This window comes from Carex rostrata, chromosome 29 (genome assembly GCF_964058835.1).
Source record: "Carex rostrata chromosome 29, lpCarRost1.2, whole genome shotgun sequence".
NCBI lineage: Eukaryota > Viridiplantae > Streptophyta > Magnoliopsida > Poales > Cyperaceae > Carex > Carex rostrata.
In genome coordinates this window covers 1,368,007-1,384,798 of record NC_135946.1, presented here as the reverse complement: position 1 = coordinate 1,384,798, position 16,792 = coordinate 1,368,007, and the positions used below count along the sequence as shown (strand labels likewise).

Below are 16,792 nucleotides of genomic sequence, written 5' to 3'. Positions count from 1 at the left end.
AAACTAAACCAATTAAATAAATATATATATTTTAAAATAAATAAAACTTTCCCACAATTAATCCCATGATACAAACGAACACTCATTTTCTCATATTTTCATAATTAATCCCGTGCATTACATACCCATGGGTTCCCACTTTTTCAAAAGTGAATTCCTATTCTCATTCCCATTCCGTAATTCCGTGACATCCGAACACGTCCTTAATGAGAAAGTATTAAAAAAACAAAGAAAAGAAGTTAATTTCAACTCTTCAGCACACAAGAGTGCAGAGCTGCGCAGCCGTCAGATTTTAACGACTCTCATTTGATCCCTGCGTACCATTTACCAGTACCACACGCCCAATTCCTGCTTTTGATTTTGATTGTCATTCACACGCAAAATACCACTTTTCAGTTTTTGAGCAAGCTTTCTCACCAATTATATTTAAAAAGTGTTCAAAACTTAAATAAAGAATATCTTCAACCACCAATGAAATCAATTTTCTCCTTCCTCTCCTTTCCTTGTAAAAACACAAACATAGCACCTTAGTTGCTCTTTGTCCAGGGGCGGATTCAGAATTCTCGTTAAGGGGGCAAAAAATTATCGAATCGGCTTTAAATAACTAATCGAATTTAAATCCATTACCTAATTGGTTACTTGATAAAAAACAATACTTTGACTTATATTTTCTAATAGTTTGACTTGTAATTTCTGATCCTCTAACTTATAATTCTAATTATCAAGCATAATTCAAGAAATTTATTTTAATTTTAACCCTATATTTAACCCGAATTAGAAATTAAATATCCAGAGAGGGGCAAAAAAAATTTCAAGGAGGGACCGAGTCGATCGAAATCGACAAATCACCACTAAAACTCAAAATCCAGGGGGAGGCGCCTGCCCCCCTCTGGTTCCACATGGGTCCGCCCCTGTCTTTGTTTCTTCCTTTTTCAAAACCAACACAACAACTAAACAAAGAAACAATGGCGATTATTCCAGGCTTGAATTATCTATGCACTCTTGGAAAAGGATCCATTGGCACAGTCTCTCTTGCCTCCAACCCAATCCCGGCACGGCTAGTCGCTGTTAAATCGGCTGAGGTCTCTCTTTCCTCACCATTATAGCACGAGCACCGAATCCTCTCCAGTCTCAGCTCCCCTTACGTAGTCTCCTGTTATGGCTCGTACACCTCCAATTCTCACTGCCACCTCATGCTGGAGTTTGCCCCTGGTGGGTCCCTCTTCGATCGCATCAAAAGCCACATGGAAGGCCGCTTAGACGAGTGCCACATCAGGTTGTATGTCAGAGATATCTTGCTTGGTCTCTCTTACTTGTATACAAACCACATCTCACATAGTGATATCAAGAGTCAAAATGTTTTAATCGGTTCCAATGGCCATGCAAAAATTGCCGATTTTGGTGCTGCAGCGGTTCTTAAGAGTGGGACCCACAATGGTAATTCAGGTTCATTCTCTAGCACACCGGCTTTCATGGCACCTGAGATTGCAAGAGGGGTAGAGCGGGGCCAGGCAGCTGACATATGGGCTCTCGGTTGCACGATGATAGAAATGGCCACCGGGAAGGCTCCATGGAATGACATCATTACAGCACGTTTGTGTCTCCTCCTCCCCTTTCTTATCCATCATTCTGAATGGAGTATGCATGCAACTCATGCTGGTTGGAATAAGAATGGAAAGATCCACCCCAAGTGGAAGCAAGGTAATCAGTACGATATATGTTAGTGACATAATGATCCTCATAGAAGTTTCTCACTCGGCATACCGACATCACGTGACTACATGGTATGTGAGTTAGTTGGGGTCCTTGGCATGTACAGGTCACCTCCCTGCCATCTCCAAATTTAACTATGTACTTGAAAGCTCTTTTCACAAACTTCATTGTGCCATCTGGTCTGCGGTTGGTAGGAACGTACTCATTTGGATTTTGCACTTCGAATTTTGTACCATTATTACCCATCGGGACCACGGTCATAGTTGCACTTTTGTCCCTGTGTTTTCTTAGTTTTTCCTCCACCCTTGTTGAAAATACCTGATCCCTCCTCATTAATTATGTGGCCTTAGCACGCCGTTCCTGAAACCATGAATTTAACTTGTAAAAAGTATCATCTACAACTGCAGCCACGGGCAACGTTCGGCTCTCCTTGAAGACTGCATTCAGCGATTCAGACCCGTTGGTGGTCATAATTCTCCAACGCCAACCTCCATCGCGTGCTTGATATATTTTTGTCCACCTCCATTAAGTAGAGATTTGCTTTTGGCATGTACTACAGAAAAATAAGGAAATAAAATAATATAAATAAACAATTAAAATAAAAAAACGTCAACAATATACAACAATAAACAATATAAAATGTACATACCTTTGCAAAATCTCTAGTCATTTCTTCCACCCTTCTCGGTTTCTTCTTTTTGCAATTACGTCTGAATGTTTCTAGGACCCATGTATCGTGTTTGGTTGTCTTGCTAAGGTTTTCCACAACGTGTTGCATACACAACCTGTGCACACACTCGCCAGTATGTGTTGACCAACTGTATTCTTCATGATCAAAAACATATTTTATTCCTTTCTGTTGGTCTGATATTACAGAGAAAAACTTTGTTGGCCCAACCACTCGTCTTCCTAAAAACTGCATAAAGAATCCCCAGTTCTCACCATCCTCTTTCTGAACAATTACAAAGGCCAAAGGCAACAACTGGTTCTCAGCATCATATGCACATGCTATCAATAGCCTCCCCTCATAACGGCCAGATATGAAGCATGCATCAATGCTGATAACAGGTCTGATGAATGGCACAGCTTGGATAAAAGGACCAAAAGCCCATGCGATGCCCTTGAATTGTTGAGCTCCCTCTATTAGTACTCCATTCTTGTCATAAATGGGGCCATGCCACCACTGAAATACAGTGCCGGGATTTGTACTTGCCATAGCCTGGAGCAATGGTGCCAGATAGTTGTATGAATCCTTCCAACTACCAAATATTCTGCAAATCGCAAGTTCACGACCTCTCCACAACCTATTATATTTTGAGATTACGTGTATGTATTTGTGTCTGACGGTCATAGCCACCGCCTTGATGCTCATCGATGGGTCCAACTTAATGTCTGCCTCAATTGCATCGGCAATTAGTGATGCTGTCAGATTTGAATGGTCTGTCCTTGTGGACACAGACTTGCATGTATGAGGTGGTTCACACTTCTTAATTATCCATGCTTTTCCCGAACCCGCAGGGGTTGCATAAAGGCGAAACTCGCAACGAGGGGCATTTTTGCATATCACAACCAATCTTTTTGATTCCCTTCTCTGTAATATACATTCTCAGTTGCCGTGATCATGAGTCTCATGGATTTTCTTTACAAATTCATCTATGTTGGTATAAAGTTGCCCTGGGGCAAGTTCACAATTGTATACAATACGAGGACCAAAGAAACTAATGTCGGCCTCTTCAAAAGCTGTGGTATCATTGAATGTAGCGACCGGATGCCTATTCACCCGACCTCTAATTAGGAATTTTTCTTCCCTGGACAAACCTGGTACATTTGCATCACCATCTGATAAGTTATCAGATTCTCAAATTCCTTGGTATTCATCTCCAGTTTTCATTTCTTTTTCCGGTATGACATCAATAGCATCAACATCAATATTAGTATCATTTCGATTAACGGATAACTGTATCAGTACTGACTCTGGTATAGATGGAAATGTAGGGATTATGGGTGCCTGTCTGGGTGGTGGTGGTGGTACAACTTCAGTAAACTCAGGGGTGTTATGGTACCCCGGGTTGTCATAACAGGGACTGTGGTACCCCTGGTTGTCATGAGGGGGAGTGGTGGTACCCCTGGCTGTCATGAGGGGAGTGATGGTACCCCTGGCTATCATAAGCCGAGTGGTGATACCCCTGGCTGTCATGAGGGGAGTGGTGGTACCCCTGGCTGTCATAAGCCGAATTGTCATAACCTGAAGGTCCAGTAGGGGGAGCCCTAGAAGGTCCAGCCCCAGCCGCACTAGAAGGTCTAGCCCCGGCCTGGGGAACCCTCATGGAATATAAGTCTATCATCGCGACCCCCCTAGACTCAAATTGTTGGTACACAGCCTTCCACAACTCCTCATCTGTTATAGGAAACCTCACAAAGTAAGGTCTACCCCTCCCAGCCCGTTGTGTGTCAACTCGGGTAGCCAATTCTAAGTCATACCGGTTGGGGTTTACACCAGTCTTTTCGTATACTAGTTGCTTAAGTTCAATAAATGTGGTTCTTTCTTTAACCTGCAAACCGAATGAGGCATCTTTCGAGTAATACACGCCCTCTACACCCTTAGTTAGCTTACCGCCCACGTACAGTGCAACCAACATTTTTTTCTTAACAAACTACATTTTAAAAAAAAAATTATAAGAATTACAGTATAATATATTGATTCTTTCTTGCAATTTAAAAGCTAATTATAATATTAATTAAAGACTAATTTATATTATTTACAGACTGAGGGTACAATAATTATTAATTAAAAATTAAACAGAAAATAATTAAATAAAAAATAAAATACCTGTAGCAATCGCCTCAAAATCGCCAAAATCACGAAATCTATCTTGTCTCTGTGGTTAACAAACGCATACAGTGTGTGCTGGAGAGAGAGAACCAACTTTTGTAGGACAGCTAGCGGACCGTCTAGGTCCCTGGCGGTTTGGTTAGATTTGTAAATTTTAAGATTTGGGAGTTATTTTGGTAAATAACTTTTTTTTTGGGTTATTAATAAAAAAAGGCCGTTTGAGAGATAAGGCACATTGACCTAATCCTACTATTGAAAGAGAATAATACAAAGTCAACCTTGTAAACTATAAAATTATCAACTATTTATATAGAATAGCTACATGTTGTTGTACCATATTTTTTCTTTTGGGGTTTTTACTTTTCAAACATTTTGCCAAATTTTCTCTCCCAATATATACAAAAATAGGCAATGTTTAATTATTGGTCAACATAAGTCAAGTGTACAATAATTTTATATCTTTTTTTTTTTTTTGGGTTGGTCAAGCACCCAAAAAAAAAAACTTTAGATAATTAGACTTGCAATAGGAGAGCTTAGTTTCTTCTAAATATTTTTTTGGTTGTTATTTATGTTTAATTCAAATGCAACACTTTCTTTTTTTTAATTTTTTTTTAAACCACCAGTTGTGATGATTAAACAAATTGTTGTGGTTCTTTTCTCTGATATTATTATCAATCTGAAGTTGTGTACAAATAGATTTCAAAAAAATTATATTATATGCAATGAATTTTTATAATATATAGCTAAGTCAACCATTAAACCTCAGTACGAACATTATATAAAACGAAACTTTAAAAAATATTTACTAGGTGAAATATTATAGTTCTTAATAAAAAAAGAAAAAAAGATAAACCAATATTTGTTTCCTGCGGTTACTCTTTTTATTTTACAAATTATCTCTTTATATGTTGAAATATTTTTCGGATTTTACAATTCTTATGTCAAAGATTTTTCGGATAAAAAAAAAATTCGACCAATTTCATTTTTAAAGGGAAAAAAAGATGTACCTTCTTATCCATGTTCCCATGCGAATTGACTTAACAAATTAACAATAATTAAGACATTATACTACTGTATTAAAATTTAAAATTAATATGAACATAATTAAAAAAAAATGTTGTTGACGAACTCAATTTGTTTCAACATTATTAAAAGTTGACTCCACGTTTTCTAACTTGTATAATTTTATTTTTTCTTGTTTATTTTATTTAGTATTATATTAATTACATGTATGTATCTTCATTACTTCAGTTAATTGACATAGTTATTAAAGACCAATTATTTAATTAAAAAATTAAGCATATCATGAATTATTCTCTTAATTTGCTATTTATATTCAAGACAAAATTGAGTTGATTTTCCTGTAAATTCTTACCAATGCTTGAATTGCGGAAGAGATGTCATCATCAAGTCTTCATGAGGATGTTTAATTTATTTATAATTTTATTTGTTCCATAAAACCAATCAGGAGCTGACAGATCAGACTTGAAGAAAGTAGGAGCCAAAAAAGGGAAGACCACTGAGCACCTCACTTCCAGGATCAATTTTATAAACCATAAATAGAAAAACAATTTTTAGGGAACCAGCATGATTGTTTTTTTTTTTTGAAAAACCACAAAGACCGAGTGGAGCATTCGGTCTCCACTTTTTTTTTTTCTCCAGACCGAATGCTCCACTCGGTCTCACCATTTTTTTCAATTTTTCACAGATTCGGCCACATAAGATCCGAATAATCATTTTATGTATATGTATAGAGAGTGATTTGAAATTTTAAAATCCAAAAAGTCGATCCGAACCGTTCATCTTGTTTTCCATATTAATATGTGCTTGGAGACCAAATTTTACATTTTTCTGAATTTTTTTACTATTTATTAAGCCACTTTGAAAATTGTTGATCCAACGGTGGCTGCTAATTTTACTGTTTTGTTAAGCCACCGTTGGATCAATAATTTTCAAAGTGACTTAATAAATAGTAAAAAAATTCAGAAAAATGTAAAATTTGGTCTCCAAGCACATATTAATATGGAAAACAAGATGAACGGTTCGGATCGACTTTTTGGATTTTGAAATTTCAAGTCACTCTCTATACATATACATAAAACACATGCCACACCGTTTGCCGCACGGAAAAGTTGAAAAAAATTGAAAAAAGAGTGAGACCGAGTGGAGCATTCGGTCTGGAGAAAAAAAAAAGTGGAGACCGAATGCTCCACTCGGTCTTTGTGGTTTTTCGAAAAAAAAAAACAATCATGCTGGTTCCCTAAAAATTGTTTTTCTATTTATGGTTTATAAAAAAATTCCTCACTTCCAACAAACCAAAAATAAAACTAAACTTTGACCGAATAATTCGCAAAAACTTTTTTCAAATTTTTCTCATAATATTATTTATTTATTTTTATTTGCTCTCTTGTATGACTGAAATATCTAGTCTGGATAATTTTGAATCATTTTCCGAATTATTTTCGAATCACGAATTTTTGATGTTGCCGAACTGAACCCGAATAATTCATTTATCACTATGCTTAACAGTTGAGTAACATTTACAGACCGAAGCTGCCACAGAAGATCCCAAAAGAAAGAAAAAGAAGGATAAAGGACGGTGGCAAGCGGCCTATTGCGTGAGATCGCATATTAAATGCTCTACACTTGTTTCGGTGGCTACCAGTAAAACAAATTTATGATACTTCTTGAGAGCGAATGGGAGGCACAGACTGAAATCTAGAGCGCTGCCTTCTTGGCGATTGAAAGCGTAGTTGACCTAAAAGCATTCACTATAGGGACCGCTAATTTCATGATTTTGCTGTGAAATGTACATGTCATTTATGTCAATCAGACTTTGAAATATGATAGTGTACTGTGTTTATCTAAGCAATTTTGCATTTGCCAATTGCAATTGTGCTCTGTGCTTTATCATCTCCTCTTGGCCCTTGGTGTCCATCCAATTGCAAAGATGCAGTACCGTTTTCATTTACACAATTTTGGACCACTGAAAAATCACAGTTTTGTAAAATACTTAATAAATAGTAAAATAATTTTAAAAAAAATAAAATTTGATCTCTAAGCACATTTTAATATATATATATATATATCATGTTGAACGGTTTGGATCAACTATTTGAACTTTAAAAATTGCAAAAGTGAATTGTTGTAAGATGTTGTAACTGGATCCCTTCTCAAATAATAATAATCGTAATATTTCTATTGTCGCCCACGTATGTTATCACGGGACATCAGGTCAAATTCGGTTTGATTGATATCTGGTCAGGATCATTTTTTGCTTTGAGATTCGTGCAAAATTAAAATTGTAAACCGTCCGATAATATAAACAGATTGCACGAATCTCGATACCGGATGTTGCAAGTTTTTCTTCTTTGTGGCATATATTTCAATCTGTTGACTGTATTTAAAGGCAAATGCAAAAGTGAATTAGAGAAATAAGGTTGAAAAATTAAGTTTGATGAGATTTATCTTAAAGCATACTCTTACACGCTTCCTTAATTGAAGCCAGAAAAAAGTATTGGAAGCCAATTAATTAATTATTGATTAATAAACTAATTAATCTTACATTTTCTTGATTTGAAACTTCAACGACTATTAAGACGCCTTGAGTAGTCTCAGTATAAATTCAGAGAACAATTGATTGCTTCTTTCCCTTGGATTCAAATCCGCTGTTATTTTAAGGAGAATAGCAGCGTGGTGTTCTCCATTTCTGTGTCTATCTCTTTCTTGTAAAAAGGAGGAGAGAGAAATAAAAGAGAGAGAAAAGAGAGAGAGAAGAGGGAGATAGAAGAAAGCACGGATAGCAAGGATTTTGAATAGCAGCAGATCTCATTCCCTTTCCCTTTCAGCCTTCAGGTTCTTTTCATGTTTATTTATTTGTAAAATTGTAAGCAATAGCAACTGTCAACGCTTATTTATGTTGTAAAAATCAACGGTTTTAAATTATCACACATCAATCATTATCAACAGAATAAAAATGAAACATAAAAGGGATCTACTTGAAAAATATAAATATTGGAAATTTAATTTGTTGGAGCTGTAATAAATTATGTATATGCCAATTTTAAAATATTTTAGAATTTACAAAATATTAGCATTTTATACAAATAAATTATGATAAAACTACATTCATTTGGATTTTTTTTTTTTTTACGAATATCGAATATATTTATCAGTTTATGAGTCTCTTTTTTTTGGGTCCATTTTGGTGATTAAGACTCTAATTTGTTTTTATAAATGGGGACCTTATTAATAACACTTTAATCGCTCTTATTTCAATAATGACAAACCAGTGCAAACAAATACATTTAACATATTGCTGTTGTCTGATTATTTTTATTTTACACTTTTCAGAATAATCCTCAATAACTATAAATATATATATATATATATATATATATTTCCAAGTTTTCAATAAGCCCAAATGCAAGTATATCCAAACAAATACATTTAACGTCGCTATATCCAAGTCAACCTTCTAAAATATAAAATCATGAACTATTTTATAAAGGGTAGTTGCAAAATTTATCACAATTTCTAATAGGCAAAAACAATAGTGTCAATAAAGCTGAAATACTCATTTCATGTTTGCCGCCTTGCAATATTAAAAAAATTGCCAAAGAAAAATGATTTACTATTGAAGCAAAAAAAAAAAAAATTGATTTGATTTACTATTAATACACAATGTCTGAATATTACTATTCAGTTGCTTGGAGCTGTATATGACTATCAAAAATATCATAACAATGGAATTGATAAACTTATGTGCTTATCAATTGAATTGATAGGTAATTAGGTATGGTATGACAGCCATAAAAAATATAAACCAAAATGTGTTAAGAATTTGCCACAGAAGATCTCCATAGAAAAGAAAGAAGGGATAATGGACGGTGGCAAGCGGATCACCTGCTCTCGGGGGTGCAGAAATTTCTTGCCTCCTCAGTCACTGTCGAATGGAACTGATCACTTTTAATTTTTGAATTAGAGACCCAAGCGTGCTGCCTTTTTGGCAAATGAATTGAAAGCATGACCTAAGCATTCACTCAAGGGGTCGCTAATTTCATGGATGTGATAGTGTATTATATATATAATAATAATATATTTTATTTTGACCTTGTATTAAATTTGCAATTGTCACAGTTCTGCTTAATTTGTGCATCATGTCCTCTTCATTTCTTCCCAATTGCTTGCTGTAGTTACGCGTTTTCAATTTGTACATGTAGAGTCTGCAATGAGTTGAAAATCATAAAAAATACAAAAATACAAAATGAAAAACTTTTTTCAAAAATTCTAAAGAAATAATTTTTTTTTTCAGAAAATGTAAAATTTGATTTCGAAGCACATGTTAATATAAAAAATATTTAAATTTGAAATTTGAACAAATATTAATGCACACGGTAAGTCGCATCTGTACAAATTCAGGGAACAATTAATTATTTTCCTTAAAGCTTTCTTTCCATTTTAATTAATAAATGGCAATAGCAACCGTCAACGGTTGAGAGATTTTTCCCCTCCTCATACATCTATCATTATCAACAATAAAAATATAAATGAAACATAAAAGTGATCCACTTGACAAATATGACTTTTCAATTTTGAAACAAAAATATTGGAAATAGAAATTGTAATAATCTTCTGTGTATTAGAAGGTTCTAAATAGCGCGCTATAGTACATATGAACATAAAAGCTATGGCGCTATCGGCACTATAGCGACGCTATATAGACATAGCGTTGTTTTTTTAGCTATTTTTCTATGACGCTGTAACGTAGTGGAAACCATAAAATTTTAAAATAATAAGTTTCGAAATAATAAACTGAACACGAATTCTTTTAAATTATAATCTGATATTTTGAGATATATTGAATTTTAACATTTAAAAGATATCAAGGATTATTATGTAAAAATTTCTATTTTTTTTTTATTATTTTATCAATTCTTGAAACTAGAGGGACCAAATTGCAAAAATCCAAATATTAATCAAAACCCTTCTTTCTTCTCTTCTCTTCCGTTTGATTCCGTGTGCATGTGTGTGTGCTTTGTGGGTGTGGTAGGTGGCCGAACCAAGAGAGAAAGAGAAAGAGAGGGAGAATTAAGGGAAATTGCTCGGAGATTCGAGAATCGAGCTGAACGAACGTCTGATTTTCTCTTTTAGCTTTCTAATTGGTAAATCTCTTGACTTGATCCTTTCGAAACCTAGTTCTCGATTCATTGTGATATTGGTTTTAAACTTGAAATTAGGTGTTATGATTCGATCGTGTTTCGAAACTTTAAAACCTAAACCCTAACTTCTTTAATTTGAGTTTCTAATGATTAAGGTTTGAATTGAAATTGGTAATGTTAATTTAGTTGTCAATTGAATGAATCAGGTTAGTATAGGTATGGTTAAGAGTTGATTAATCTAAACCCCAACCTATCTGATTGACCATCGATCGAAATGGATCTGGTTTTAAGCCAATTTAGGGTTTCTGATATTGAACTTGAAATTAGAAGTTAGCATTTGTCCAATTAAATGTTTTAACCCTAGATTCAAATCGTATTTAACCTAAACTAAATTGGACATATAAATTGGATATTTAAACAAGGATTAAACCAATTGAATATGGAAAATAGGTGGAGGTTCAATAAGACAAGGGAATTCAGAATCCTTCGAGACGTCTGATCCGTAGACGAACATAACGTGATTCGAACAGGTGCGGGGGTTCACGGAATTTATTTTGAGGTTTATTTACGAATTAAATAGATCATTTTAAATAGCATGTTGAATGTCTGATTGCTTGCATCATTGAATTATTGCATAACTGACTAAATGAATCGATTGAACTGTGTTAATCTGTTAACCTTGCATATTGGTATGGTTATATCGATTGTTTGTTCCTTGGTTCTGATATGGATTGAAACCACAGTACTGAATTGTTATATATATTGTTTGTTACTGCAAAATCTGGGTCGCTCCTAGACTTTGATTCAGGAACCATATGCGCATTTGGGGAATGACCCCACTGATTCCAGTACCGGTTGGAAAGGGGAACTGTTATTACTGTGATCGTAGGATTACTGAACTGTGGTTTACTGATTACTGTTTATTGTTTACGGAATACTGAATTACTGAATACTGTTTTCCCGGTTATATTGATATAGATGTTTGATTGAGAACCAGAATGAATAGAACGGTTAAGCTGGAAGAGATAGATTCAGATATCTATCCTTTAAACCGGAATGGTTTAAATGCATTTAAGTCCAAACAACTTATGTGTTTTCGATTGAAACTCTCTTTAAAGAGGTTAAATGTAGAAATTCATTTGAATTTCATTTCTTTGATATTGCATTCATGATTCGTAACTGTTTGATCGTATATAATTCTGAAATAGGTTTCTTATAAATTCAGTAGCCCAACGGAAATTCCGCACTGGGAAAAACTGCGAATAAGTTTTTCTCACCCCTTTTTTTTCCATTATGGAATTTTCAGGACCGAAGGAATAAGACGTCGGGATCGAGCAGTGAGGAGCCAGGAGGGTATAGGTATATATGCCTTAGTCTGAGATCATTTTGTACTTGTTATAGTACTCTGATCCTGTTTTGTTGTTTATAAGTCCATATTTACCAGACTTGTGTAAATTATTTCCGTTTCTTTTGAATTTATGTTTATATAAGTTTGTGTTTATGCTTTCTTTTATATATATATGATTGTTATGCATGTATGTTGCTTAATTGGAAAATTGGGGAAAGGATTTTTAAAAGGGTTGGATGGCCGGCGTGGAGGGCCTATACTCCACGGTACCCGAGAATCAATTAAATGGGAAATGGGTTATTTTAAATCAGAGTGTGTATTATTTATCAATTATTCAGGAATCTTTTAAAGTAGATTAATAGTATGGTTTGGGATGAAAAATCCATTCATCTCATCGTTCTTGCCTAGTGAATATATTAAACCTATATATTCACGGCATAACTGCACAACCCCTGGTTCCGGGGTGTGACAGACGCGATAAACACTATTTAAGCATTTAGTATGTAATAAATTATGGACATGCCAACTTAAAAAAAAATAGAATTTAGATTAGCATTTTATACTAAAGCAAACACTAGCATTTATATTAACATTATATACAAAATATTGGCATTATAAAAACTTAATATTTTTTAGAGTTTACAAAATATGTATCTATAAACACTACATTCATTTTTTTTTGGTTACATATCCATGTATGACTCCAAATTTATTTATTTATTCATTTGAGTGATTATGACTCTAATTTTTTTGTTTAATCTCTGTTATTCCAATAATGACAAACAGAGCAAACACATACATTTAACATATTGTTGTTGTCTGATTATTTTTTTATTACACTTTGCTGAATATTCCCTGAACTACAAATAATTTATTCAATTTTTCACTAGGCCTAAGTGCAAGTATAACCAAAGAATAGGTACACACCTACATTTGAGAGATAAGGCACAGTGACCTAATTCCACTATGAAAAAGAGAATAATACAAAGTCAACCTTCTAAACTATAAAATCATCAACTATTTTATAAAGGGTAGTTGGTTGCATGTTATTCTACAGCTAAAAATTAAGAAAATAACCATTTTGGAAAATTTTATTTCCCAAAAATACAAAAATAGACAATGTTGAATTATTGGTCAACATAAGTCAAGTCTGGTATAATTTTATATTTTTTTTTGGGCTGGTCAACCACCCAAAAATATATCTTGATATAAGATTTGCAATTTAAAAGCTCAATTTCTTTTAAATATTTGTTTTTGTTTTTGTCAACTATTAAATTTTTGTTTTAAACCACTAGTTGTGTTCATTATCCAAATTGTTGGGGGCCTTTTGTCTGATATTATTATCAATCTGAAGTTGTGTACAAATTGATTTAAATTTTTTTAATTTCTCCTGAAAGAGAGGAAGAATATTCATATAAATCTAATTGAAGTGCCTCAGACTCAGAGATGCCATATATATTGAATTAGTATTTATTATTTTATTTTCAAATTGGCCTAATATAATGTGCAACTATATATACTTGACCTTCTCCTATTATGAGAGGGAATTTTTTTTTATAATTTATATTTGAGTCAACATTTTAAACCTCAGTACAAATATTATATAATATGAAACTTTATTTTGCAAAATATTTAGTAGGTGGAATAATATAGTTCATCATAAAAAAATATTAATATAAACCAATACTTATTTTATGCGTTCACACAATTTTGTATTTTGAGATTTTATTTATTTTGCAAATTACCTCTAGATATATTGAGATATTTGTCGACACTGTTTTACAATTCAGAACTATGTTTCTGAATTGTCATTAGAAAAAAAAAAGAAAAAAAAAAAGAAGGTATCTTCTTATCCATGTTCCCATGCGAATTGACCTAATAAATTAACAAATAAGCCTCAAATTTTTTAATAAAAATGTGGATCATCTTTGAATTGATTGGGACCTTCTATGAAAGTACAAATGATTAACCTCTTCAATTTGGAGAAATTGACTTGAGTTTACGCACCAATTAAAAGGTAGATGCTCTCATTCTCATATGCTTGATTTGCGTAGGAGATGACATAAACTTGGCGTCATTTGCGAGGATAGGAAAATACATCCACTTGTGTTGTATATTTTCAAATTTATATTCCAACATATTTCTAGATGAAATCTAAATTCAAGAGTCCACTGTAAGAGCTATTAGTGCGGATCTAGTCAGCACGAATCCTAAAGCAAATCGGACGGTTCAGATGAATACACTCAAAAGATTCTTTTTTGAGTCAATGTAGAGGATACGAATCCAAAGCGCAGAGCTACGCAGCCGTCAGATTTTAACGACTCTTATTTAATGCCTGCGTACCATTTACCAGTACCACACGCCCAATTCCTGCTTTTGCTTTTGATTGCCATTCACACGCAAAATACCACTTTTCAGTTTTTGAGCACGCTTTCTCACCAATTATATTTAAGAAGTGTTCAAAACTTAAATAAAGAATATCTTCAACTACCAATGAAATCAATTTTCTCCTTCCTCTCCTCTCCTTATAAAAACACAAACAGAGCACCTCAGTTGCTCTTTGTCTCTTCCTTTTTTCAAAACCAACACAACAACTAAACAAAGAAACAATGGCGATTATTCCAGGCTTGAATTATCTATGCACTCTCGGAAAAGGATCCACTGGCACAGTCTCTCTCGCCTCCGACCCAATCTCGGCCCGGCTAGTCGCTGTTAAATCGGCTGAGGTCTCTCTTTCCTCACCATTACAGCACGAGCACCGAATCCTCTCCAGTCTCAGTTCCCCTTACGTAGTCTCCTGTTATGGCACCTACATCACCAATTCTCACTTCCACCTCATGCTGGAGTTTGCTCCTGGTGGATCCCTCTTCGATCGCATCAAAAACCACACGGAAGGCCGCTTAGACGAGTGCCACATCAGGTTGTATGTCAGAGATATCTTGCTTGGTCTCTCTTACTTGCATACAAACCACATCTCACATGGTGATATCAAGAGTCAAAATGTATTGATCGGTTCCGATGGCCGTGCAAAACTTGCCGATTTTGGTGCCGCGGCGATTCTGACGAGTGGGACCCACAGTGATAATTCAGGTTCGTTCTCTGGCACGCCGGCTTTCATGGCACCTGAGATTGCAAGAGGAGAGGAGTGGGGCCCGGCAGCTGACACATGGGCACTCGGGTGCACGATCATAGAAATGGCCACCGGGAAGGCTCCATGGAATGGCATCATAAAGGACTCAGATGTAATGGCAGCAATTTATCGGATCGGGTATTGTTCGGGTTCTGTACCCGATATACCAGATTGGTTATCAAAAGACGCACAAGATTTCCTAACGAATTGCTTGATAAGGGATCCGAACGAGCGGTGGTTGGCCGAGCAATTGTTATGTCATCCCTTTGTGTGCTTCGGCGATGCGGGTTTAAAAAGAGACGGTAATTTGGATCGTGCAATTTCTCCTTACAGTGTATTGGATTTTAATGATGTGTTCTGTGAGTCCGAAACAGAGGAGGAAGAAGTGGATTCGGGTTTGGATCCGTTAGTGAGAATCCGAGAATTGGCCGGGTCGATATCGGGTTCGGATTGTTTGATTTCAGATTCTGATGATGAAGATTGTTGGATTGAAGTTAGGAATGAAAATGGAGGAGAAAACAGGGATAGTGAGATTAGTGATGAATTTGATTTATTTGAATTTTATGAGGAAGATAGTTATTTAATGTTGTTTAATTTTGGTTATATTTTTGAGATAATTAATGAGGAGATGAGGGTTAGCTGTGGAAATGTTACTAGTGAATTTAATGTATGCAAAGTTAGTTTAACTAATAAGTCAATAAATCCGTTTATTGATCAAAATATATATTGTTCCCCTTTTTGTTTTTGTTTGGTATCTTTCCAATTCCCTTTTATACATTTTGGTTAAATTTTAATTTGCACCGTTTTCTCTAACAGTTTTCTGATAAGACTAAGGGCTAAGGCTCAGTGACATACAACTACTTCCACTTGAGAAAAGAAAAGAAAAGAAAGTTCTTCAATAAAATTTTAATTTTTTTTTGGGGTGGAAAGTATGAAAATGGTATTAAGAGTAGTTGGTATTGTTATGTGGTTACAATTACCAATATTTTATTTTCTATTCACACTTTCCAAAAAAATTTAACAATTTTGCATGGATTTTTTTTCCTTCAAAATATCTAGAAATGATTCAACTACCTGATTTGGTATCAGATCACCTGCCCTTCCAAAGCACAGTTAACCAACCTTCAGTAATAAAAATTGAATTCTTTTATTCAGTAAAAAAAAACATGTTGTTTACAAACTCATTTTGTTTCATGCAAATTATTTCACATTAAATTATGTTGATTTTCATGTAATGGTTGACTTTGCTGCTCTTGACAGCCTAACTTTGCACCATCTGAAAAGTTTACTTCACATTTTCTAACTTATATAATTTTCTTTTTTCTTGTTTATTTTATTTTCTTCCTCTTGATTAACATAATTATTAAAGAGCAATATATATTTATTAAAATAATAAAATCATATCATGAATTATCCTCTTAATTTGCTATTTTTTGTCTCCCTATTTTCCCAACATTCTAGAAAAATTGAGTTGATTTTCCTTTAAATTATTGCCATGGTACTTTTGAATTGATTTTCCTGGAAATTTGAATTGCATGAGAGATGTCATCAAGTCGTCATGAGGATGTTTAATTTAAAATTTCTTTGGCTTCACAAAACCAATCAAC

At 34.3% G+C, this 16,792-nt stretch overlaps 1 protein-coding gene, 1 long non-coding RNA gene and 1 pseudogene across 2 annotated transcripts; all 3 read left to right on the top strand.

Annotated features, from left to right (window-relative positions):
- Nucleotides 1–913: 913 nt before the first annotated feature.
- LOC144546122 (mitogen-activated protein kinase kinase kinase 17-like) lies at nt 914–1,724 on the top strand (annotated as a pseudogene).
- An 8,788-nt stretch (nt 1,725–10,512) lies between these two features.
- On the top strand, nt 10,513–12,245 carry LOC144546523 (uncharacterized). The gene is made up of 3 exons (XR_013508814.1): nt 10,513–10,710; nt 11,158–11,237; nt 12,014–12,245. It is a non-coding gene; the product is annotated as an uncharacterized LOC144546523 (long non-coding RNA).
- A 2,327-nt stretch (nt 12,246–14,572) lies between these two features.
- Nucleotides 14,573–15,972, top strand: LOC144546121 (mitogen-activated protein kinase kinase kinase 18-like). The gene has a single exon (XM_078294650.1). It carries the CDS (start codon nt 14,665–14,667, stop codon nt 15,970–15,972), a length of 1,308 nt encoding a protein of 435 aa, XP_078150776.1. The 5' UTR covers nt 14,573–14,664.
- Nucleotides 15,973–16,792: the final 820 nt, after the last annotated feature.

Excerpts from the sequence above, each read along its gene's own strand:
- LOC144546121 (XM_078294650.1), top strand. The coding sequence starts at position 14,665 with ATGGCGATTATTCCAGGCTTGAATTATCTATGCACTCTCGGAAAAGGA.